This window comes from Felis catus, chromosome C1 (genome assembly GCF_018350175.1).
Source record: "Felis catus isolate Fca126 chromosome C1, F.catus_Fca126_mat1.0, whole genome shotgun sequence".
Classification (NCBI taxonomy): domain Eukaryota; kingdom Metazoa; phylum Chordata; class Mammalia; order Carnivora; family Felidae; genus Felis; species Felis catus.
Genome location: NC_058375.1, coordinates 170,476,812 through 170,504,257, shown reverse-complemented (window position 1 = coordinate 170,504,257; position 27,446 = coordinate 170,476,812). Strand labels below are relative to the sequence as shown.

The 27,446-nt window shown below is 37.6% G+C and overlaps 1 protein-coding gene across 1 annotated transcript in view; it reads left to right on the top strand.

Annotated features, from left to right (window-relative positions):
* The window catches only part of FRZB (frizzled related protein), a 32,752-nt gene extending 9,932 nt beyond the window's left edge, over positions 1 to 22,820 (top strand). Inside the window, exons 3-6 of the mRNA XM_003990920.6 lie at positions 12,924 to 12,989; positions 17,467 to 17,671; positions 18,059 to 18,122; positions 21,568 to 22,820. Coding sequence (XP_003990969.1) covers positions 12,924 to 12,989; positions 17,467 to 17,671; positions 18,059 to 18,122; positions 21,568 to 21,684 — 452 coding nt within the window. The 3' untranslated portion in view covers positions 21,685 to 22,820. The remainder of the gene's footprint in view (positions 1 to 12,923; positions 12,990 to 17,466; positions 17,672 to 18,058; positions 18,123 to 21,567) is intronic.
* The last annotated feature ends 4,626 nt before the right edge of the window (positions 22,821 to 27,446 follow it).

The window sequence follows — 27,446 nt, the reverse complement described above, 5'->3', positions numbered from 1 at the left end:
ATTTGCATCTCACAAAGTTTGATAGGTTTTATTTTAATATTCTTTACTTTAAAATAGTTTATAATTTCCCTTGAGACTACATATTTGACTTATGAATTATTTAGGATTGTGCTGTTAAATTTGCTGCCGTTTGGAGATTTTTCTCTTTGCTTTATGTTATTCTAATTCTACTATAGAGAATACACTTTGTATAATTTTGATTCTTTTAAATTTGTTAGGGTTTATTCTATGACCCAGGATATGATTTGGTGAATGTTTTGTTTACACTTGGGGAAAATATATATATATATATATATATATATATATTCTGCAATTGTTGGGAGGAATGTTCTTTAAATGTCAATTAGATTAGTTAATACTGTTGTTTAGTACTTTCATAGTCTTGCCTGTTTTCTGTCTACTAGATCTATTGATCATTGTGAGATGAATAAATCTCCAAATATTGTAGATGTTTCTATTTCTCTTTCAGTTCTGTTTTTTTCATGTACAGGTATTCTGAAACTGTTATTTGGTGCATGCACAGTATTTTTGTAATTTTTGTTTATTTATTTTGAGAGAGAACAAGAGAGAGAGAGCAGGGGAAGGACAGAGAGAAAGGGAGAGAGAGATTCCCAAGCAGGCTCTGCACTGACAGTGCAGACATGGAGCTCGAACTCATGAACCATGAGGTCATGACTTGTGCTGAAATCAAGAGTTGGACACTTGGGGCTCCTGGGTAGCTCAGTTGGTTGGGCTTCTGACTTTGGCTCAGGTCATGATCTCGCTGTCCGTGAGTTTGAGCCCCACATCGGGCTCTGTGCTGAGAGCTCAGAGCCTGGAGCCTGTTTCATATTTTGTGTCTCCCTGTCTCTCTGACCTTCCCCCATTCATGCTCTGTCTCTCTCTGTCTCAAAAATGAATAAACATTAAAAAAAAAATTTAAAAAGAGTTGGACACTCAATTGACTTAGCCACCCAACCGCCCCCACAATTAGTGTTTTTATGTCTTATTGGAGAATTGACCCTTCATAATGTAATGTTGCTCTTTATCTCTGGTAGTTTTCTCTGCTTTAAAATCTATTTTCTTTGATATTAATATAGCTACTTCAATTTTTCTTTTTATCGGTATTTACAAGGTGTATCTTTACCCTTTTACTTTTAATATACCTACATTATTATGTTCTAAACAAATTTCTTGTAGACCTAGTATAATTGGGTCATTTTTTTGTTGGAATTGGTTTTTTTGTTCTTTTAACCAATCTTTGTCTTTTGATTGGTGCATTGAGATATTTACATCTAATGTGGTTATTGTTATGTTTTTATTTAGATCTACCATTTTATTATTTGTTTCTGTTTGTTCCCTCTCTTTCATTCCTGTGTTCTATATCCTGATTCATGTTGGATTATTTGAATCTCTCTTCCTCATGCACACATGTGTATGTATCTCTCTGTGTTATACGTTTATCTTGTGAATATATATATATATATATATATATATATATATATATATAATGACAGTATATGTAGTTGTATTTTTTCTTTAAGCCATTAAAAGTGTTTTAAACAACTCGGGGAGAATAGGGGTGCCTAGGTGGCTCAGTTGGTTGAGCGTCCAGCTCTGGATTTCGGCTCAGGTCATGATTGATCCTAGTGTTATGGGATCAAGCCCTGTGTTGAGCTCCACACTGGGTGTGGAGCCTGCTTAAGATTCTCTCTCTCTCTCTCTCTCTCTCTCTCTGTCTCTGTCTCTGTCTCTGTCTCCCTCCCTCCCTCCCCCCCCCGCCCCTTTCCCCCACTCATGTCCTTGTTCTCTCTCTCTCTCAAAATAAAAAAAAAAAAAAGAGAATAGCCTACTGTGTTTACATAGATGTTTCTATTTCTATTGTTTTTTTCCTGATTTCCAGTATTCCTTCTACCTGAAGAACTTCCTTCAACATTTCTTTTTTTTTCTTTTTTTTTTTAATATTTTTTTTCAACGTTTATTTATTTTTGGGACAGAGAGAGACAGAGCATGAACGGGGGAGGGGCAGAGAGAGAGGGAGACACAGAATCGGAAACAGGCTCCAGGCTCTGAGCCATCAGCCCAGAGCCTGACGCGGGGCTCGAACTCCCAGACCGCGAGATCGTGACCTGGCTGAAGTCGGACGCTTAACCGACTGCGCCACCCAGGCGCCCCCAACATTTCTTTTAAAGCAGTTCTGGTGGCAATAAATTCTCTCAGTTTTCCTTTATCTGAAAATGTCTAGATTTCACCTTCATTCCTGAAGGGTATTTTCATTGGATATAGAATTCTGGGTTGGCAGTTCATTCAGTGTTTAAAAAAGTTATTCCACTTCTGTGTTTCTCAAGGGAAATTGGTAGTCATTCAAATCATTGTTACCCTGTATATAATGTGTCAGTTTTCTCTGGTTGCTTTCAAGGCTTTTTTCTTGGTGTTTAGTTTTTAGCACTTGGATTGTGCTGTGCCTGGACATTGATTTCTTTGGTTTTAACCTGTTTAGGGTTAATGGAGTTTCTTGAGTCTATAAATTTTTGCCTTTTGTCAAATTTGGGAAGGTTTCAGCAACTATTTCTTCCAAGATTTATTTTTACAGCACATTCTCTTCTATTTCCAAATCTATGATGATGTGAATCTTAGAGCTTTTGTTATTGTCCCACAGATCCCCAAAGATCTGCTCATTTCCCTCTCAATCTTTATAATTTCTCCTGGTCTGTCTTCAAGTTCGGTGACTTGATCATCACTATTCTTCTACTGAGCCCATCTAGTGAATTTTTTATTCCAGTTCCTGCAATTTTCAAAGTTCAAAATTTCCACTTGGTTCTTCATTATATCTTGTATTTCTTTGTTGAGACTTTCTATCCTTCCTTTCATTTCAAGGGTGTTCACTATTACTTTTTGGAGAATTTTTGTAAGAACTGCCTTGAGATTATTGTTGGATAATTTTAACATTTGTGTCACCTGGTTGTTTTTCCATACAAATTGAGATTTTTCTGGTTCTTCATATGCAGAGTAATTTTTTAATTGCATCCTGGTGGTTTTGATTATTTATGTTCTAAGACTTTGGTTCTCATTTAAAGTTCTATAGAGAATGTTGATTTATATTTTTTTAATGTTTGTTTATTTTTTGAGAGAACAGTCAGCGGAGGGGCAGGGAGAATCTTAGGCTCTACACTGTCAGTGCAGAGCCCAAAGTGGGCCTGATCCCACAAACTGTGAGATCATGACCTGAGTTGAAATGAGAATTGGACACAGCCAACTGAGCCACCCAGGTGCCCCGAGAATGTTGATGTTTTTATTTTAGCACATTGGGTTTAAGCAGCAAATTCTGACTTGTCTTCTGTAGGTTGTGATTTCAGTATCTGTTCCACTGTCAGTCTTTGAAGTGCCTTTCAGATCTATCCCATGTGCATCCTACCCAGGGGCCAGTGTGAGATCAGGGCAATGATCTATCCCACAGTTTAGTTTTCAAAGTCTACAGTATACTGTTCAGTGTCTGATTCATACATACCCAGAGGCGAATCTACCAGCTCATAAACAATTTTATGGAATTTTTTCTAAGTTCCTCTCTGTCTGTGGTCTTCTGAGCACTTTTTAGTTCCTTTGGGGCTCCTCTTTGGTCCTTTGGCCAGAAATCTGGAGCTTTATTTATCCCACTCTGTGATGTACTTCCTGTGACTGACTCCACATCTGAGGCCAGATGGTGGAGGACAAAGCGATGGGGCTTTGCCCCAATCTCTTGACATTACACGTCCAATGAGAAAGGAAGGTTCTCCAATGTCACCAGTTTAGACTCCTGAGGGCCTCCCTTGGTGCAGCTGTTGTCAGCACTGCCCCAGGATTGCTTGAATGATGGGATACCAGAGAATGGAGTAGTAGAAGACCCTTTTCTCACTTCTTGAGTCAGAAGTAGAGGGATTCTCCTAAAGAACTCCATCTGTATCATGCCCACTTATAGGCTATGGGCTGTGTTGCAACTAGGCTGGAGGATACTAGAGCGGGGGAAGTTAATGAACAGTTTGAGAATATCAGTCTTCTTCCCCAATCTTTCTATTATTTACTTTTCAGAATCCTTAAGTAGTTGCTTCATGCATTCTGTAGCTGTGTTCAGTGGGAAAGACATGGTAGAATCTAGTTACTTCATCTCATCATAAAATAAGGTTTCAGATGAAGTATGCTATATGTTCAAAAACACAAATCATAAGCATGCAGCTCAGTGACTTGTAACAAAGTAAACACTGTTGTGAAACCATCACACAGATCAAGATTTATACTATTAGCAGCATTCCAGAAGTCTCCTTGTGCCTCTTCCAAATTATTACTTCCACCTTTCTTTCCTAAGCTAACTGGTAGCAGAAATTCCAATACCATACATTAATTTTGTCTAATTTTGATCTTTTATGAATATGTGTGTGTGTGTGTGTATATATATATATATATATATATATATATATATATATATACACACACATATATACACATATATGTGTGTGTGTGTGTGTGTATAGTGTATGGCTTTCTTTGCTACTTATTGTGCTGTGCATACCAGTACTTCTGAATTTTCGTTGCTGTGTAGAATTCTATCATATGAATATACCACACTTTATCCTAATGTTCCTGGATATTTGGGTTGTTTCTAGTTTTTGTTTCTGTGACTAATGCTACATTTGCTCTTACAAGAACATTTTAACTGCAATTAGTTATAAATACCTTTTCGATTTCACTTTCCTCTAGTAGTTTGCACTGATTTGGGTCTATGTGTCCTGCTTTGTAAGGTGTCTTATATGTGGAAGTGGAGCATTTATTTTACTGAGTCATAAATAACTTTGAAACATCAGTTTTCATTAGATTGCGATAGTTTTCACTGTTGATTTCCATTGAATCTTGTCAAAGTGACAAGTGTCTGACCAGAGGCAATGTCTGCCAAATGTGCCCAACAAACAACTTTTAAAAAACATAAGTGAATGAAAATGATTTATTTAGACTTATTTCATTACCTTCTTGGTACAATTGAGAATGTTTTGCAGTGTCATAAAATCAGCTGGAAATTATTGGTGTCCAGCAATGTTTCTGTTTTAATGATCACGTCTACTGTTGAATTTGATCAAAACAAACCACAAAGCTCATTTGTATAGTACAACAGGTAAGTCAAAAGTTTTAGTCAAGTGCATACATGTGCTATCAGTCTGTGTAGAAGTTATGGTTATAATAATATAGCACTTAGTGTGTAAATGAAAGATATGACATCAACAACACTATAAATAATATACAAAAATAGTTCAATGTGTAAAAAAAAAAAAAATGACCTAGAATGAATGTAGTATTCCTGGGCTTCGTGTGTACTGTTCCTCTTTTATAAATGTTTTCCTGTTTCCTGGTATAATGGGAATGATGAAAACAAACAAGCAAAACCAAGCTTATTCTGCTTGTGGAAAGATGCACTGACGTATTCACATGTTCTATAAGGAAAATACAGATTATTCATAGTCAAAATTTTATGCTTTGGAAAAATGTAGCTGCTGAGGTTGGTAAAGGAGAATATAGAGAAGATACAAAAACTTTGTAACCCACATAACCCAGCTTTCAAAAGTGTCAAGCTGTTTCTGCCTGGAATTTAGAAAAGAAATTCTTTCACTCTAGTTAATTTATCCTTTGCCTGGAAGCTTAACAATTTTTTTTTTTTTTACTTGAGATAATGACTTTGTCTGAACAGCTTCCAGTTTGTGAGTGTGCTCTACTATTGTAAACCCACTGTCCTAATAAGGAGAACATCATGTCTATTTCCCATAACGTGGCATATGGGGAAAAACAATTTTAGTTTTATTCCACCGAGTCATTTGGTCTGTCAAATCAACCAGAAAATTGAGGCAGGTATTCAAATGATACAATGAAAAGGTCTTTTTTTATTATTAAAATGATTCTGAAAAAAGAATTCTCCCAGTTTTCTACTTTGTGGTGGTGACCGATTTGTGAGTTTTTTTTTTTGAAGTGTTTTTCTTTTTTTAAGAGAGAGTGAGCTCACACGTGAGCAGGGGAGGGGCAGAGGAAGAGGGAGAGAGAGAATCCCAAGGAGGCTTCATGCTCAGAGTGGAGCCCGAAGCTGGGCTGGCTGTCATGACTGTGAGATCATGACCTGAGCTGAAATCAAGAGTCAGGTGCTTAACCGACTGAGCCACCCAGGCGCACCTTATGAGTTTTTATTTTTGAAAAACAAAAATTTTTCCAGAGAGCAGGTATAGTTGGTAAATTCTGACACTAATGAATTACATGAGCATAACCCAGTTACTTCTCTGGTTTGTTTCTGATTATAAAGTCAGACTGTATTGACCTTGGAGTTCCCGTGTGACATATTTTTGAATTAGGAAAACATTAGCGGTATCCCCTAGTGTAAGCTGGGTACCCTACACAGGTTTGACTAATGTCTCTCTGCCCCTATTTCTGAGGTGCTTCAGAGAAACTCTTAAGTTTGAGTGGCTGCTGCTGAGTAACTAGAGATTTCTGACTGCCTGCACCTGCCAGGCCTGCCCCAGAGGGGGCGCCCTCTTTGCGGGATGGCCTGTGCCTGACGGGTGGTAGAGATTCATTCTCTCTCTTTCCCCAAACTTCTTTCTTCCCCTTGACTTCCTCCTAATTTGGGAAATTTAGTTTTTTGCTTTGGTGCAAATGTTTACTGACTATAGCAGCTGAATTAACTTGGGGCAACTTCTGCCATTTATTGAAAAAAAATTAGGATAGATAAAAAGAATATTTACAATTCTATAGTTCCTTACAAGTATATGCTTTTTTTTTTTTTCGTTATTTCGCGGTATTTGACACTTTGACCCATTTTTATTCCTAAGCATTTTCCTCCTTGAACTGTTACCCAAGTCATGCTAGTTCTTCCCCTGTCCCCTAGCCATGGGCATTCCCTGAGACTTTGTGCTTGGCCTCTACTGCTCTCTCCTTATAACGGTTTCTTCCCTTTGGAGTATATCCAGCAACTAGGCCTAATTATCACTCTTGTGACTCCAGTTCTTATCCCTGTCACAGGTACAGCACCATATTTCTCCTTCAATAAACACTTCTACCTAGGTCACCTATTTGTACTTCAATTACAACCTAGTTAATAATTAAAGCTGTCTTTTTATTACAGATTTCCTTCTTGTAACTTTTTTAGTATGTGGCACCATTGTTTTCCCAGGTCCCCAGCATTGAAACTTCATAGTCAGTTTATTGGTTCATCCACCCCACCGTTCATTAGAAATGTAATGGCCAGGGGCGCCTGGTTGGCTCAGTCGGTTAAGAGTCTGACTCTTGATTTTGGCTCAGGTCATGATCTCTTGGTTTGTGAGACTGAGCTCCACGTCGGGCTCTGTGCTCTCTCTCTCTGCCCCTCCCCACTCTTTCAAAATAAACAAATATACTTAAAAAAAAAAAGAAAGAAGTGTAATGGCCACCTCCTTGTACCAGGCATATGCCTGCCCAGGACATGGGGTGAGGGGGGTGAGCAGGGACTGCACCTTCCTTTTCTGTCACCTCTTTTCTATGTGCTTGGGAGGGGTAAATGATGTTCTAAAAGACTATGGAGCCCACTTTATGTTTTTGTTAATTGACCTCTTTATAGTACTTCACTGAACATAACACTTCAGATCTCATGGGAGAAAATGGGCAAATCTCATGGACTATATTTCATATATCCTGAATGACTCTTGGATCCATAAATGTTGTGAAGGAAAGTTTATTTAAAAATTTCCAAAGACATAAATCCTAAAGGAATAAACTAAATTTCCTTTTCTTATTAATACAGTGTTAGCCCTCTCAATCTTAAACAGTTCCCTTTTATAAAGCACAAATTACTATGAATAGGGACCTTTATTACAATTTTGAGGTTTGTTTTTTTAAGCTAAACCGAGCAAATGTTATTTTTGCTTTCTAAAGCCTTATTATATTACCTAGGTTCACCAATCAACTGCATTGCATTTTCCACATACTGCTCTTATCCAAAATAAAATCTAATATATTCTTTGCCTTATGCATATGATTGGGAAATAAATATTATTTTAAACATGTAATGAACAGCTGCTAAGTCATGGCGCACTTCAGTTTATGGAAATATGAAAGGAAGGTCTCATGAATTTTTATGTTAATGGTACTTCATTGATGTATAATTTACTTACGGTAAAATGCATAATTAAGTGTATGCCACACTGAATTTTGACAAATGTATATACCTATGTAGCTATCCCCTAGCTCAAAATAAAGAATATTTCCATCATCTCTAAGAATTCCCTTGTGCCCAGTCACCCGCCTCACTGTGAGGCAAGCACAGGTGTTATTTTTATTACCATAGATTAGTGTCTGTTCTTCACATCCATGTAAATGGAATCATATAGTACATACTCTTTTGTGACTGGCTACTTTTGTTTTTACATAATGTTTTTGATATTTATCCATTTCTGTGCATCATTTCATTCTTTTTTTGTGGAATAGTGTACCCTTGTGTGAGCATAATACCAATGTGATTTCTAAATTCTATTTTTTTTTAAATTTTTTTTTCAACGTTTATTTATTTTTAGGACAGAGAGAGACAGAGCATGAACAGGGGAGGGGCAGAGAGAGAGGGAGACACAGAATGGGAAACAGGCTCCAGGCTCTGAGCCATCAGCCCAGAGCCTGACGCGGGGCTCGAACTCACGGACCGAGAGATCGTGACCTGGCTGAAGTCGGACGCTTAACCGACTGCGCCACCCAGGCGCCCCAATTCTATTTTTTTTAAACCCGCCCAACCAAATGTAATATATATAAAAGTTTCTATCTCTAGGGAAAAATTCAGCACATTTTCATCTTTAAGCTTAAACTTTTAAGTATAAACTTTAAACTTTAATCTTTAAATCAACTTGCAGATGATTTTTTTGTTAGAAAATTGTCTCTTATTTTATCAGCTGCTCTTGAATTTGCATAAAATACCTTAAGATCTTTTTGGTGTGTTTATATATTACTATTGCTAAGAGCTAACAGTCGGTGAATGATTACTAAGTAATAGTCTCTGTGCCAAATTCCTTAAGTGAATTATTCTTTAAATTCTTAATAACCCTGTGAGGTAGGCAGTATTAATTTAGAAATAGGTTTTGCCCGAAGTAACTTTCTCAAGGTCATACCACTAGGAAGAAATGGAGCTGGGATTCAAATCCATGTGCCCTTAATTGTGTTGTCATATTCTCTTGCATTCTAATACTTATTAGAATGGTCACATATGTGACCATTTGATGTGTCAAATGTGTATTTGATGTGTATTATGTCATTTAATTCTCCTGGTAACTCTAAAAGATATGTTTAAAAATCACCTTAGGGCATACTTATGGGCACATCTTAAAAATATAGATCTGAATCTCTAAAGAAGTTATAGTTAAGAATATAGATTTTCAAATAGTAAAAATTTATTTTTTATGTTTGTTTTAAAATTTGTGGTTTGCTCCTATGTTTCTTAAAATGGAGAGAAGGGGACAAGTGGGCTTCAAGGGTCAAATGCCAAGATCTAAAACATATAATACATTTGGTACAAATTAAAATCATTTAAATTCTAAACTGATTAGAATGAGCCAATCTTGAAAGAATTACAATGGAAACTGCAATGCAAATAGAATTATATTTTCTTTCATCCCCATGTACTTTTTGACAATAAATCCTGCACACAGACCTAAGACGTCTTTTCCTAGAAAAAGCAGAAAGATACTAATTCCTAGATAGTGGTATTCCAAAGTCATTGGACATGAAAGGTTATAGTGGTTTTGGAATCTGGCAAGAGAAGTTAGTTACAGTCTTATGGCCCTGGATGAGACCCAACAGTAGTCAATTTCAAATAAAGGTCACGGTTAGAGAGTTGTATAACACTTAAGCATTAACTTGAACAGATTGCATTAAGTAGGGAAGGTCCACTGAGAATCACATTTCACAATTGTATCAGGTACTTGGAATTCCTTAGACTTTATAAAACCGTCTGACTCTTTAAAAATACTATCATAATTATGTGTTTTCAGTGAGCCTATTTTTATGAATAAAAATTGGAATAAAGAAGGATGTGATTACTTTCCTCCCTGAACTATGTTAATAAGATGCCTTCTTGTTGAGACCACGAGGCTGTTTGTGGCTCGGGCACTGCAGTGCCCTGGGAGACATCTCTGAATTGCAAACCAGATTCTGTGGAGCTTAGGGATGTTAATTTTGCAAACTAATATTTGTATGAGAGTGATAAACTCATGTTTGTACTAGTATAATAAACAGTCGTCAGTTTCATTAGCAAAGAAGTAGGAAACCGTTGATGCTAGGAGAGAGTGCCTGAGAGAACCAAGCAAGAACTTGAGGGAGAGCTGCCAAAGATGGTTTCCTGATGGAGGCCCGTAGATGCTTGTGAGATGTAGGATGATGTGCTGTTCTGCAATTCATGATGTTACATTCAGTTCTAGACATTGAGGCAAGTGAATTGTTAATATAAAAACTTACCCACATTTGAAGAATTCTTTGTCACTTACTTTGTTGCAGCCAGCTCCTTTAACTTGTTCATATATTTTTTTCCCCCGGATAAAAACACGAAGGCAGTTCCTTTACAACCTTTTCTTCTCAGTGGTGGAATGTAAGCTAATCAATATCTAACGGTTTTTGTGCAAAGCTCAGTAAATAATAGCTTTTATTTTACCACTGTAGAAAACAAAATTTAAAAACCTTATGCAATTGGAAGCTGAGAGAGGAAGACTCCTAGCAAAATTATTAGCAAATTAAAGTAAAGAAATGATAATGGTATTACTGCCTCTGTAAAAGTCTGGGAAATCAACTGTTGATAGTTAAAAAAAAAAAAAAAAAAGCTGTTGCTATCTTACTTAGGGTGGCAGGTGCAAAAAACATAATTAATAATGCAAGCAGTATATCCCTCTATGGTTTCTTTGTAATTTCCCAGTTCTTGGGGCTTTGGGGGATATATATGTAGATGTGAGTAACTGAACTTGAGAAGAAGAATAATTCTCCAAATTTTTTGATCTAAGGTATATTTTTCATGAATACACTTAGGTATGAATACGTTTGGTTTGAGCTAGCATAAATAGGTGAAAGGAAGTTCTTCCATATTTGAGCCTTGTAGATATAAATTTCCATGTCTCTTTATTATTTTATTGAGCTACTAGTTACTTCAACTAGGCAGATAATTGTTTATAGCGAAAGGGATTGGAAGCATGGCAAGGGTCACATATATGGTATGGTATTGCCACCTCTGAGGCTAGCAGATATAAGTGCACTGTAGATGAATCAAATATAGTCCCACCAAGAATGTAACTGCTTCACTATTAGCTATTAGGAAATGGTCTACCTATGTGCATGTAGTTGTGTATATATAGTTATGTAAATACATACTTGAAATCTTCCTAAATCACTTTATAATAAAATTTTTAAAAAATCTCTGGGAATGTTATGGAATCCATTTGTCTATGCTTCAAGCAAAATTATATGGTAACATCATCATTGAATCATATTAGATTCAATGAAGTGATATTTGGTATAGTTTTGCCAAGAATTTTTATTAGAGTATGAGCAAATTTCTAAAGAATTCCAAATATGTAGATAATTTATCTACATGCATTACATTTGAAAAATACCTATTTTTAAATGATAGAAAAAGTACAAATCCCTTTCTGTATATGGGTGAGGATAGTTTGTAAATCAAAGACTGTATCAGTTACTTCTTCAGAAATAGTCTCATCTTAAGAATCTCTCCCTCATGAACTCTTCATAGGAATGTAAATTGGTACAGCCACTGTGAAAAATAGTATGCGGGCTTCTCAAAAAATTAAAAATAAAAGGGTGCCTGTCTGGCTCAGTCAGGATAGCATGCAACTCCTGATCTCAGGAGTGAGATCTCAATGTGAGTTCAAGCCTCGCACTGGATGTAGCACTTACTTGAAAAAAGTTAAAAATAGAAACACCAGATGACCCAACATTTCCATTACTGGGTATTTACCCAAAGAAAACAAATACACTAGTTTTTATAGATATATACACCCCACTTTGTTTATTGCAGATTTGTAAAGTATGGAACTTCTCATTTCAAGTTATGTACTTAGTAAATTTCTTCCAGTAAGTATAAAAATATCATTGAGATAAATAGCAGTTATTCTGCCTATACATGGGGCTCATGGCCTCTCTTAAGAACTTCACTAACTTCACTGGGTTGTAATAATACATGCTTATCTCATTGAGTTGCTTTTATTTATTTTTTTAATTTTTTTTAACGTTTATTTATTTAAAAAAATTTTTTTTTCAACGTTTATTTTTTTGGGGACAGAGAGAGACAGAGCATGAATGGGGGAGGGGCAGAGAGAGAGGGAGACACAGAATCTGAAACAGGCTCCAGGCTCTGAGCCATCAGCACAGAGCCCGACGCGGGGCTCGAACTCACGGACCGCGAGGTCGTGACCTGAGCCAAAGTCAGACACTTAACCGACTGAGCCACCCAGGTGCCCCTTGAATTGCTTTTAGATGCAGGAAATAGTATTTGGAAAAGTGCTATATAATGTGTAAAGCATATATGAATGCAGGTGGTACCCCACAGGGGTAAACCAGTTGCCTGAGCATAAGCAGGAAATTGCCTTTCAGTAGGCATTGGTTCTGCTTCCATAGGCATTAAATGCCTTTTTTGGGGGATTCAGGGGTCATGATCTCTTCTTGCATGGTAGTGAACAGGGTTTCCTTAGGATTCGGGTGGTTTGTTGAAGAGAAGGAGCTTATGAGCATACTCACATTAAATAAGAGGCTAGGTAAACAGAATAAACATGAATGTAGTTCCAGGAGAAAGAGATCAAACACATAGAATTACTAAGAGCCTCCTCGCCACCAAATTTGGATCTACCTTACCAAAAATGTGAATGAACAAAAGAAAGCTCATGTTGAATTTTTGCTGACAGCTAAAATGTTGTATTTTTCAGAACGCTGCAAGTGTAAGCCTATTAGAGCTACACAGAAGACCTATTTCCGAAACAATTACAACTATGGTAAGGATAACTGCTGTGCTAAGAAAGTAGTGTGTGTGTGTGTGTGTGTGTGTGTGTGAAGCACATAGTCCCAAACAATTGAAATGTCTGATGGGCAAAATTCTTAACCAATGCTTGATTTTGAATCATATTGGGCAGCATTGCTGGCATCTAGAACCATGTAATTAAGTAAGTACACAGAGCTGCATTTCAAACTAGATTGCTCTCTGAGAGGCTGAGGAGGATTTGAGCTTGAATGTTTGGGGCTGCATGGGTTTTCAGTTTTGCTTCCAAGTCAGCTTCACTGGGGTGAACAGAGGAGCACTTTGATGCATAAGGGATGGATGGTTAACAGAGGACAACTTGGTTTCTCCAATCAGTCTGTCTCATGGAACACATTGACAGAGCTGGAAAGTAACACAGAAGTTGTTAGTATTCAATTAAGGAAATGTTTTGTTGTCTAGCTTGACCTAGAAATGTGACATTTTGATAAAATATTAATCTAAGAGCCACCCATCTAAATGTAGCCAACAGACTTAAATGGAGGAAAAAGCCTCCTGTCTTTGTACCAGGTACTGTGCAAAGTGACTTCTATACACTATCTTTTATAGTTTCCTCAACTGCCCCATGAGATGTATTATTATCCTAATTTTATCAGTGATTATTGAATGTAAGTTGTCCTTTCTTAAATTATTTAGAATGTACTTTTGGGTACTGGCATGCTTCAGAGTCACAAATATCAATTACTCTTATATTTAGACAACTCAGAATTTTCCAGTTGATACAACAAGGGACAAAAAACATTTGCTGTAATCCATAGGCATTTTATTGTGATTTTTTTCCTGGGCGTCTATAAGATTAATAAAGGTCATGTGACTATATCTCTGAAGATTGTTGATGTGGAGTCAATGAATAAACATGACAATTAAATACATTTTTAGGGGCACCTGGGTGGCTCAGTTGGTTGAGCGTTGACTTTGGCTCAGGTCATGGTCTCACAGCTCATGGGTTCAAGCCCCACGTTGGGCTCTGTGCCGACAGCTTGGAGCCTGGAGCCTGCTTTGGATTCTGTGTCTCCCTCTCTCTCTGCCCCTAACCCACTCACATTCTGTCTCTGTCTCTCTCAAAAATAAACATTAAAATGTTTTTTAAATACATTTTTAAAGGAAACTTTATTAAAATGAGAATTTTATTATCAAATTTACAGGCCTTATTTTAGAGGACATAGAACATATATAGCAAATTTATTTCTGTACTGTTGGGAGTAGGAAGGAGAGAAATTGGTAAGACTCTGTAAGAGTAATCTTTGATATCTATGAAAATATCGTGTATTAGAAAGTATAAAATAGAAAATTCTCAGGTAAATCTCTTTGAAATAAATGTACTAATTTTACAAGTTTTTCTTCAGTGGAATAAATTTTTATTTTTTGCTTACTGCTCATCTTAAGAGGAATCTAATTTCTCTTAGCCAACGGTGGCTTGCAAGGTTGAAAGATTGTTTTTCTGAGAAGTCAAATGCCTGGCTGCTAATTGGAGGATTCATTCTTCTAAAACCCAATGTGAAAAATCACAGGGAAATAGAGGTCTTGATTTTTAGGAGATTAGGTTTTCAAGATTGAAAAATGTTTTATGGACTTTTAAGTATAGTTATAGTAAAAAAAAATAATAAAAATGTTATTTCAAGGGAATTTTGTTTACTTGGTATTTATTTTACTTTTCTTATTGATTTTTACTTTATCTTACTTTCTTAGTGCTTCAATGGTTGATGCTGCTGTTTTGATTAAAAGTTAAAAAACTAGTGCTTACAAGTCATGGAAAGAGAAGATTTTTGACACAGTAGCTGAGGGAATAGTATAACGTAAAATGGAATACAGATCACATTTAATGGGAGAGAGATCATTTCTTTTTCATGGCCAAACAATAACCAGGTTGCCCAAAGTTGAAGGATTTCATGTGTCTGCAGCTTAATGTGGAACATCTTTGGGGGAAGTCAGGCACTCAAATGATTAAATAGAAGGAAGAATGCTGAAAAGAAAATGCAATTTAATTTCTAAAATCTGTTGATTTTTGTCATAAGTATCTGCCTGTGTCTAATGAGAAAACAAAGTTGGGGCGGGAGTAAATGATAATTCAGATGACCTGTGCTTCATTCAGATTAATTCAGTAAAAGCTCTTGAGCTTTAACAAAATTACTTGAATAATAAAGTAAGTCTTGTAGAGAGATATTTTTTTTGGAGTGGGTACATGTGCTAAAAATTTCTAATGAAAATAGTAGACACACTGGGTAAATAAATCATTAGTTTGAGAACATTTGCACAGTTTGCTAATCTCTAAGAGTTGATGGATGCTATGAAGCACATTTACATAAACCAGGACACAAAAAAATGCCTGCTAGCTGGGCTTGTCAATTTATCATCTGATTCCCCCAAATGACATTTCAAAAAAGGGCAATCTTACTTTTTGTTAAAATACAGACTAGAGAGAACACTAATAAGGGATTTCTTAACTCACAAGTTTCACCAAGCAGGGACAGCTGGGTAGTTATGTTTGTTTGCTGTAAGTTCTCATACTTTTCTCCAGAAACTGAAATACCTGAGAAGCAAAAATGAGATTTTGTCCTGAAGTTTTTAGAATTTGCAATTTAATTTCTATCATACATATATTGTACTGGTGGAATGTTATTGAATGTTTCCATATAGACTTGGGGCATTGATGAGGGGAATGGTTTATTAGCTAGCTTTATGTTTTCATGGATTACTTTTTTCCATTCCTGTGTAGTCCAAAAGACCCTAAAATACATGGGAAGGAACTCAGATGAAAGTGGTTTGCAGATCTGTTCCTAAGAGGCTTTCAAAAGTGGATTAATTTGGATACATTGTGTCTTCTTCCATATAACATCCCTAGATATTAAACTAGAGCAGCCGGGGAGCCTGGTCAAAAGCCATTGGCTTCTTACTAATTGATGTTTTTACTTCTTTGTAGGCTTTTCAAACTCCTCTTTCAAAAAAAAAAAAAAAAAAAAAAAGGATAACTCATTTATCAGAAGGAGGAATCTAAAAAATTTGGCTCTTCCAAAGGACAGAATACCCAGACTAGACACAGAACTGTGCTTTCTAGATTCTGAGACAAATACTTTGACTTTGCAGCGAAATTGGTTATTTTTTTATTTTTTTTTTTTTTTCAACGTTTTTATTTTTGGGACAGAGAGAGACAGAGCATGAATGGGGGAGGGGCAGAGAGAGAGGGAGACACAGAATCGGAAACAGGCTCCAGGCTCCGAGCCATCAGCCCAGAGCCCGACGCGGGGCTCGAACTCACTGACCGCGAGATCGTGACCTGGCTGAAGTCGGACGCTTAACCGACTGCGCCACCCAGGCGCCCCGAAATTGGTTATTTTTAAGGCAGTTCATCTTTATGTTGAGGAGTGAAGCTGGCTCTTGTGAGATAAATTGGGTGCCAGCATTTCCACTGAGAGAGGTAGATTAATGCAATTGACACATTAGACCATTGTCCGTACCACATGAGAGGAAGAAATGTTGGAGTGTCTGACTTCAAAGCAGATGGAGGAAACAAAGTCAAGTGGTAGCAGTTTTTATTCAAAAACAAAGTGTAGTATACTCACAGGAAAATGTAAAAGATAATCTGCTCTGAAATGAAGAAAGGAGCTGATGTCTAAAGAGTCACTAAGGTAAGGAGGTGGAAAGATGGTGGAAACAGTTGGGGGACACTGTAGAACAGGACTTGAAAGCACTGAAGACCCCAACTCTTTTTTTTTTTAATTTTTTTTTCAACGTTTATTTATTTATAGGACAGAGAGAGACAGAGCATGAACGGGGGAGGGGCAGAGAGAGAGGGAGACACAGAATCGGAAACAGGCTCTAGGCTCTGAGCCATCAGCCCAGAGCCTGACGCGGGGCTCGAACTCACGGACCGCGAGATCGTGACCTGGCTGAAGTCGGACGCTTAACCGACTGCGCCACCCAGGCGCCCCATGAAGACCCCAACTCTTTAGAAAATCTATGAATCTGATAGAATACTGACAAGTAAACAAAGCATATTCAAGTACTAGGTCTTTACATATAGTGAAATTAATATAAACTTCTGTTGGTAGCAATTGAAACTACATGTATGCACACATTCCAAATAAAATTTTGGAGGAAAATCACATCAGATTCACTCAACCTTTGATTATCTAAATGGATTTTTCACTATGAAGTACATGCACACAAGTACACACACATATACATGTGTATATATGTATACACAAATATACATGTACATACAAATTGGAAGGGGATCAGGGCTGAACATTAAAGGGGGCAGGTGTGTTGTGAAGTGTGTCATTCACTAATGTCTAAGGCAAACATCTGATTGACTTCTCCATTTGTTGAGCAGGAAGTGGATATGAATTGACTAGAAAGAAGTCTACCTGTCTTTTTTGAATGGGGCATCTATCATGTATCATATTACCATATCGACTTTATTTTCTTTTATCCAGTCATTCGGGCAAAAGTTAAAGAAGTAAAGACCAAGTGCCATGATGTGACTGTAGTAGTTGAGGTGAAGGAGATTCTAAAAGCTTCTCTGGTAAACATTCCAAGGGAGAACGTTAACCTTTACACCAGCTCTGGCTGCCTGTGTCCTCCACTTAATGTTAATGAGGAGTATATCATCATGGGCTATGAAGATGAGGAACGCTCCAGGTAATTCATTCCCTAAAGGTTCAGAATAATTGCTATACCTATCATCTCTTTATTTCATTTCTCTAGACGTCTTACTCTGGAGTTCTTACCTGGGGATCTAACTCCTAGGGGATTACAGATAGGTTGTATTTGGGTCCCTCAATATCATTTACTGGATAGAAAAGTATATGTGTGCAATTTGTGGGTGTGCATTTTTCTGGGGAGAAGGATCATAACATCATTTCTTCTTAAAGGAGTCTATGACTCACAAATTATTAAGAATTTCTATTCTAAAATCTGGCTGTCCTATTGTAGAATAAACAGTAAATCTTTCTTGGCAACGATTCCTTGTATTTTTCAGTAATATCTTTTAATTTTCAAAAATGGTTGCTTCTTTAAAAAATACAGATTACTGTTGGTGGAAGGTTCTATTGCTGAGAAATGGAAGGATCGACTTGGTAAAAAAGTTAAGGTAAGCCTATATTTTATGTTCAAAGTGATACATAAAGTAGAAAACCAGACATTTGTCATTTAAACAAAATAGCTGCCCTTAACAGCATGAGAAATATTAAAACCTGAGCTGTGTGTGTGTGTGTGTGTGTGTGTGTGTGTGTGTGTATCTCAAATTCTAACGACTGAGTTTGTTTTAATGTCAATTTAATTTAAGGAGTGAATTCTCTATAAGTGTATCAGAGATTTAACTACAGTTGCCTAACTTCTCACAATGAGAAGTCTGGCTATAGTCAGTCCAGTCCTGGTTGGGTAGCTCCACATTATCATTAGGGCTCCAGCTCCTTCTAGCTTGCTGTTCTGCCATTTTTAAGGGCATTGCTTCCATGCTCATGTTCACCAGGAGGTCTCAAGATGGCTTCCCACCTCCAGTATCACACCTACATTTCAGGGAGAAAAAAAAAGAGGTAAAAAGAAGTTTCCAAGTGCCCCATCTAGCAATTTTTACTTAGGTCTTAGTCTCATATCCATCTCTAGCTGCAAGAGAGGATGGCAAATGCAGTTTTTTAGCTGGGCATAAATTGCAGTTCTGGGAGTCAAGAGGGGAGAACAAAGGGTGGGTAGGAAACTACCAATGTTGTCCCCATTCGTAGACACCAGTTCTTCTGTACAAAATGCAGCCATGTTCATCTGTGTATAAGACATCTGACCAAATTAGGTCCTTAGAGCAGTAATGTAGCTTTGTTTTTAAACCACTGATTCTTAGATTCTGTAAGTGATACATTTAAAAAATCACAATAGGGGCACCTGGGTGGCTCAGGCAGTTGAGTGTCTGACTCTGGATTTCAGCTCAGGTCATGATCTCATGGTTCATGAGGTTAAGCCCCACATTGGGCTTTGTGCTTACAGCACAGAGCCAGCTTGGGATTCTTTCTCTCTGTGCCCATCCCCAGCTCATGCTGTCTCTCTCCAAATAAATAAATAAACTTGAAAAAAATTTTAAAAATCACGGTATATAACCTTATTATAGAAGGTTAGAAGGTTTCATTTCTTTTCTTCTTACTATATACTAAGCTAATCTGTTCCAAAGAAAGGAATGTATGCGCAGATTGGCAAAGAATTGAAAAGGGTGTGTGTGTGTGTGTGTGTGTGTGTGTGTGTGTGTGTGTGTGTGTGTGTTGTGGGCAGGGAGGGAAAAGAAAGAGTGGGAATTGTACCAAACATAATACATCCTCTAACTTCTGTGAGTTTGAAGGCTTGGGAAACATTTACAGGGTAAGTTAAACACCCCTGAGCAGTTTATCTTATACATCTGGCACTTGACACAGCAGACACATTTGAGTTGAAGTGACCTACAAAAATGTAAAGGGCATTATTTTGCAGGGAGAAACTACCCTTCAGTAAGTTCTTTTTTTCCCTGGTATATTTGTCAAAAGTGAGATGTATTTCAAGTTCAGACTTGTGGGAATTCTCCATTTGTATCTATTTTCAGTTACTTTGGTGTTTATTAAAAAGTGGCTCTTCTTCAGTAAGTTGGAATCTCTTACTGTTCTTTTAATTTGGTTTTCTGCTTGCTAATGCAGAACAGGAATTTGTCCTAAATTCCTGTACCAGTTGGAAGAGCTTTCAACATCCCTGCTGCAAAGCATGTAACGAGGCTTGCTTGCTGCTTCTCTTTTGGTACCAAAACAATTACCATCATGTAAAGACCCAGGACACATGGCTTGTTTATCCTATTTCTTAGGCAAACATTTTCCATTGCTTTCTACAGGGGACTCCTAGAATTGTTGTGAAATTCTTTATATCTCAGTCTGGATGTAAACATGCTAAAGGGAAGAATTAAATCAATAATGTGAACATTTTTTTAAAATTAATTTATTTATTTTGAGAGAGCGAGCGCAAGCAGGGGGAGTCTGGGAGAGAAGATCTGAAGCAGGCTCTGTGCAGACAGCAGTGGGCCTGATGTGGGGCTCAAACTCATGAACCGTGAGATCATGACCTGAGCTGAAGTCAGACATTTAACTGACTGACCCACCCAGGCATCCCAACAATTTTTACTTGATATTGCAGATACTCATGACTAAATATCTTGGGTAGGAAAATCTCTTTTGGCTAGAATTATTGAGATCCTTAGTTTAGTTTTCCTGTCAATTTGAGGATGTAAAAAAGAGTTTTATGGATTTTCCCTTTTCGGCTGATTTTTTTTTCTTCTTTTTGCTCAGTGAATAGAATAAGAATGAGATAAAGACCTTCTTTTGGTTTTGTCATACAGATGGTTGTCTACCTAAGTCTCTGTTAGAGCAGGTTGTTCAAATCAAAATATTTGGTCTGCCTTGGGCAGCTGAGAATCAGACTGTTTTTTAATATGAAAAACAATAAGATTGTAAAGTATGCTAAAATGAAGAATTACTTTCAGTAATTGAAAAATGATAATTCTATGCTAAGCCCTTCAGATATTTTTCATTTGTTAATCTTCAGAACAGTCTTATAAGTATATTCTATTATTAATTCCAATGTGCTAATGATTAAAATGAGGTTTAATAAGTTCAAGAAACTTTGCACGGTAACTGATAGAGTTAGAATTTGGGCTTGGGCCATCTGACATTAGCTCCTTGCTGCTCAAAGTGTGGTCTTGGGGCCAGCAACATTGGCATCACCTGGGAGCTTGCTACATATGAAGATCTTGGGCCCCAGCCTAGACCTATTGAATGAGAATCTGCAATATTAATATCTCCAGGTGATTTCTGTATTCATTGAAATTTGAGAAGTAGTGCTGTGGTCCTTATTCACTACGTTTAACACCAATAATATAACTTCCTTTTATTATATTACATGTAAATACTATTGGTAGTGTTACTATGAAATATTAGTGAACTTGACTGTGGTCATTAGAAATATTGGTAATGTCGGCTTTGTAAAACAGAATGAGTGCAGGACCTTATCTGTTGTGATGGTCGCACTTGGTAGATATTACTTGGAAATATGTTTTTAAGAGATCTTATTTGCCCCCAAAATTTCTATTTTTTTCACTGCTTAAGTCACATATGTTTTAAAAGGCTATGTTCTGATGTATTGTAGAAGAAGAAGATGAAGAATAGCCCTTCAAATTCTCTGTGTAAATCTTCCATTGGTGATCCCCTGTGTAGTGCCAGACTTGTGCGTGTTAGTTCCGGAAGTACCTGCAGATTTTGATAGATACTTTTGTCGCCATTTGATGTGGAAATTTTAAGTTTAAGGTCTGATATGAAAACATAACTGATATATTATAGGTGGCCAATTTGGTGCTTTTTATGATCAGAGAATTATGTTCACGTAGCATCAATTTTGTTATCCTGGGATATGAATTTTATACTTTTGGAAAAGGATTTTGAGTTCTGACTTTGAGGTCTTACTTAGTTGTTAGAATAATAGAAATGATGACCCTGGTGATACATGCACATGAGCATTTTCTGTTTTGAATTTCACAGCGCTGGGATATGAAGCTCCGCCATCTTGGACTCAATAAAAGCGATTCAAGCCATAGTGATTCCACTCAGAGTCAGAAGTCTGGCAAGAGCTCCAACCCTCGGCAGGCACGCAACTAAATCTTGAAATGCAGAAAGAACACCAGTGGACTTCCTATTAAGACTTGCATTGCTGGACTAGCAAAGGAAAATTGCACTATTGCACGTCATATTCTATTTTTTACCACAAAAATGTGGTAACTGATATTACTTCTATTTTCTCTTTCATTTTCTGTTTTTCTCTTCCCTCTTTCTTTTTTCTTTATTGTGTTCTGAGTGCAGCTCCTTAAATATATGTATTCTGTTTCACTAATCCTGGGAAAACTATTCTCTGCAATAATAATAAATTAAACATGTTGATACCAGGGCCTTTTTGCTGGAGTAAATGTTAATATGCTGTTCTGCACCCAGATTGGGAATGCAATATTGGATGCAAAGAGAGATTTCTGGTATACACAGAGAGCTAGATATGCTGTGAAACATAGTCTGCTCATCTAATTACAGCCTCATTTTCACATGCCTTTTGGGCATTCTCCTCACGCTTAAAAGTTCTGAATGTTTATAAAGGTAAAATGGCAGTTTGAAATCAAATGCCACACAGGCAAAGCAATCAAGCACCAGGAACCATTTATGAGGAAACGACACACAAGATAAATTATTTGCAAGATTGGCAGGAAGCAAAATAAATAGTGCTAGGAGCTGGGGAAGGAACATTTTGCCTGATTGAGAAGCACAACTGAAACCAGTAGCTGTTGGGGTGTTAACAGTAGCATTTTTCTTTTGACAATACATTTGGTTTGTTTGTGAATATATTAATCAGCATTAGGGAAGTGAATTGTAACTAGACGTCTGCTGTTATCAGCGTACCTCTGTAAAGTTTGCTTCCCTTTAAACCCATTGGTGTAAGGTTTTTTTTTTTTTTTTTGCATCTTTTAAAATAAATCTTGACTTGATGTGTTGACCAGGAAAAGAAAGTATGTATGCATGTGCACCAGGGTATTATTTTTGAAAGATACATAGCTCTATAAAATGCTGTAGTTTGCAGCATGGTAAAATGTGCAAGGGTGTGCCTGTGTGTGTGTGCGTGAGCGTGTGTATGTGTTTGTGCACTCACACCCAAGCTGGACTGAATTACAGGCCTGTACTTGATCATTTGGATTTGTGCTGTTTAATGCTCAGTAAAATATGCCTAATAAAAGGAATTACGGTTGTCAGGAGAGAGATTATTCTTTTTTCTTTTAATATTTTTATTTATTTTTGAAAGAGCATGCAGGCAAGGGAGGGACAGAGAGGAAGGCAGAGCATCCAAAGCAGGCTCTGTCCTGACAGCAGAGAGCCCAACACAGGGCTCAAACTCATGAACCGTGAGGTCACGACCTGAGCTGAAGTCCAATGCTTTGCTTAATTGACTGAGCCACCCAGGCGCCTCAGGAGAGAGGTTATGCTGACTTTTGAACCAAATGCACAATCTTGCTACCCAAGCTGCAGTGTCTCCAGGGACCTTGGGGAATAACTGATGCTTTTCCTTCCTTCCTCTAGCAAGTTCTTCATAGCTTGTGCCAATCACTTGGATGTCTCATTTCCTTCAATTTATGTGTTCGATATTAGTAGAACAGATTTCCAAGATATGGTACACTGAAAATAAAACATTTATGAAGCAAAATGGTGCTGTGCTTCCTTCTACACGGACAATCGTGTGGGAATGAAATTCAGTCTAGAACAAACATTTCCACAAATGGTAAATAATAATTCCTCTAAATTCTCTCTTTTGAAAGTAAGTGACCATCTCAACCTTCTGGCTGATGTCCAAGCCTCTACAGTTTCTGGAATCCCACAAGAAAGAGTTCCAACCTTGCCTCCATGAAGACCGCATGCTCTTTTGAGCTGCTGTATGGTTGCTATCGATAATTTGGCCACCCGTTTTATTTTCAGATGGCTGGGGCAGGTGCATACCGTTCTAGATGCTACTGTTACAGCCTTAAAGAGGTAAGTTTGGGTGTCACAGGGCAGGAGTGAAGTGCCGCAAGGGAAGAACTACACCTTGGGCTCTCTCGTCCTGATGTTGATGCCCCAACTGAGCTTCAAGGATTGAAGAGTGGAAAGTAGAATTCTGCCTTGTCCTGTGTTTCTCAGGCATCTTTCATGTTCACTGTGGGAAGAAGGGCAAGAATGGACTGCGGGAGATTTAAAAGAATTGATTTCTCAAATCCACACAATGTCATCGCTTATTCCAAAGCACAGTAAGAGGAATTTTAAGTGATGAAATATTTTGATGTACCACCGAAGCCACAGATGTATCCAAGCCCCTGAAGTATTTTTTTCGGGGTGGGGGGCCTCTAGTCTAGAGGACTAGATTTTGGGATTCAGCTGTGTTCTTTACCACCTTCCCTTTAGTGATCTGCACTGGCAATGGTTGATTTTGTTTATCTGTGTGAGGCTCTGTCAGTTAAAGTTTCTAATGGTATGAGGTCCATGAATAAAGTACTTTTGGCACTCAGTTTGATAGTGGCAATGTCTTCATTAATTAGGTGCAAGCCTCTTTTGGGAGATAACATGATTTTTATGGTGGTCATGTTTCTAATCAGACTGCAAAATCATTTCTACTCTGCAATTGCCATAATACAAATGCATCTTATTAGTGCCTCTCTACAGGCTTTTCTGACAGGTACTCACTTTGAAAGCCACTAAAATTTTAATCTATATGCATCCTTGTCAGTGACCTTGAGATCTATAAAATTCACTTAAAATTTCTTTGAAAACTTTTGTTCACCTTCAGGATTTTAATTTCCCCAGCCAAGTAACAGGAACAAAATGTTAGGTGCGTGCTGAATAGCAAAAATTAAAATAACAGCAAACTTGGAGTCTCTTTGCAGATATGTGAGTATTTTACTGTGTCACATACAGAGTGTAATCTGACTCGGTGCCATATGTTGCACTGAGCATTGGGGGTGGGGTGGGACAGATCCATGGGTCTCCACATCTGTTATGTATTAAGAAGGCAAATACAAAAATTACAATCACTGTGAGTAAATAGCACTACTTATTGCCTTCTGCAAGAAATTACTTGCTATTATTTTTTCAGCAAGTAAAATGACAAGTATTTCAAGATTGGTATTTATTTAGCCTGTGAATTTTATTACTTAGTATGAGCATTCAAGAAGATGGTAAAAATGAGATAAAGCAGAGATTTCTAATACTGTTAGTGAAATCTGATAGAATTTTTGAATATGGTTCCCAGCTGTATTAATAAAAAAATGGTATAGTTGTACCTTTTGATAGTTATCTCTCTGGGTAATAATATCTAACAGTGGCTAGAGCTCTATACAAAATACGTGCATGTGTATAACCTCATATAACCCTTGGAAGTCTGTGAAGTAGGTATTTCTATATTATGGATGGAAAAATCAAGTTATGGAAGGAGCAGAGCTGGGCCTCAGACTCTATTTCCTAAGTTATATGTTTTCAACCATTGCAAATACTGAGAAAGATCAACGCATCCTGACATTATGAAAAAGCATAGTGTCAGGCACGGAGTGGACTACTAAAATTTTTTCTTAAACTGAGGTCTACCGACTGAATGCCAGAAAGCATATGTAATATAGTTCCAACCTGATCCCAAGTACTGTCATTTTTGCTCTTCAGTTTTCCTTGCCTATAAAATTAAAATTTCATGGAATGATTCTTGTAGAGGATGAGCAGGTAAGTGAATTAAGTGATTCTTTTGGCATTAATAGTTTCTTTTGTTTTGGCATTACTAAAGTTACATGATTCTCAGGAGGGGAAAAAAAGGTATTTTCCCTCTAAGTGTCCGTTTTCCCTTGAATTTGGAGAGAAGTATGGTGTTGAAAGTACTTAACAAGGTCAGGAAGAAAGTTGAAATTGAAGGTTGATGGTTACTACAAATAAAACCAGGTTGGCTGCTTTCCACTGAGAACTCTCTTTTCTCATTCTTAGATCTTCCCTTAATCCCTCCTGCCACCAGCATCCTCCACAGCTGAGAAAGAAGATGATTCTACATGACCTAATTCCTCTTGCTTTTCTTTCATTAAATATTTTTATTATGACGGGGATTCAACACGTTGAAAGACACCTAAAGCTGGGGTTTCTTTGGGTAAAGTGTAACCATTATTTGTTGTTTCTACTTTGAATGGCGGGTGTTGAGAAGTCAAGGAACTACGAAGAAGGGAAGGGCATGCTCAAGGAAGTGTGCCCGTCCAGAAAGGGAAGGATGTGTGGGCTGAGGAGGCTAAATCAGAAGTGAAAGGAAATGCAGAACAGAACTGCCCACTAATCTCTAGGATGTGAAGGGGAACAGCATGTCTTAGTAGCATGGTAGTGCTGGGGCTGCCCTTCCAAACAGCCAGCACTCCCTCCACACACACTTAACATCATGAAATGGGATTGAGTGGGATTGCAGGGTTGGGTTTTAGGAAAACTTGAGGCAACAGCAAGGGTAGGTCAAGGTGATACTTGAAGCTTAGGATAGCTTGAGATGGTAAACAGTCTGTGAAACAGAGAACCAAGTATTTCTTGTCTATACTGGATGGCAAATAACGCTAATCAAGTTGATCTCGTTCCCTCTGATTTTATCTCTACATTATTTTGGTGACTCTGGGGGAATCAGGGCTTCTCAGAGATAGGATCCCTGCACTAGTATTAAGAACAGAATTTGAGGTAAATAGTTATGACTTAACTGGACAAAAGAATAGATGAATATAAACAAAATGCCTACTGAAAATCTCTTTCCCTGGGACTTATAACTCCAAGTGAGGTATCAAAGCTTTAAAAAGAACCACGAAGCTCAGAAATATACCCACAAAGGCTGCGTTGTCCTGTCTGTGCACATTTATCTCTTTGCCTCTTGTTCCTTCTCACCTATTCTGCTTCTTTTCATATTGTTCTGCTCATTAAATCAAATACAGTCCTGTAGGAAGTATTCAGAATTGCTAGAAAATCAAGCATGGAGCAAATGGAAGAGAGTGACATTCTTTAAAGCCTCTGGTCAATATCCATGAAGCTCATCTGAATTTCTTTCAAATCACTAGTTCAGGCAGTCTTGTCTTTAGCTTCTCCTGTGTACCCAATACCAACAGCCCGAAACCACAGCTTCCACACTCCCTCCTTAGAAACATTCAATCAAAATAGTCCCCTTATCACACCTTGAAAGGATCTTTGGAGTTAGGGCACCTGGGTTCAGATTCTTTCTTTGAAACTTTCTGACTGTTTAGCCTGCTCTCCACGTTTTAAGATCAGGTGAGTTGAGCTGGGCAGAGCCTGTTGAGCACTGCCTGGAGCATGGTAGGGGCTTAATAGATATCAGAATTATTTGACCTTTTACTTTGGAATTTTCTCTGTAAGGTGCACAGTTCTCAAATAGGGCTCTAGTGAGTGCTTACCCAGTCAAAAGAAGAAAAGGCTGCTTCCAAGAGATCCTACATCCTGCTCTGTTCTCCCTCTGTCATCTTTAAGATGACAAACCCAACAAAAATCTCCTTCCTGCATTCTCAGGTTGAAGACTGAAATCTTTTTTCTTTTCTTCCTCTTCCTTAGCAAATGTGCTTAGACAGTAGCATGGTCAGGAGACCAGATGAATACTCATTCCATAAAAAAAAAAATAAGATTCTGAAAAAACTACATAATAATTCTACAAATACTATTATCACTGGTAAAATTTTGTTTTTTTCTTGGGTGCCTGGGTGTCTCAGTTAAGCGTATGACTTTGGCTCAGGTCATGATCTTGCTGTTTGTGGGTTTGAGCCCCGAGTCGGGCTCTGTGCTGACAGCTCAGAACGCGGGGCCTGCTTCAGATTCTGTCTTCCTTTCTCTCTGCCTCTCCCACACTC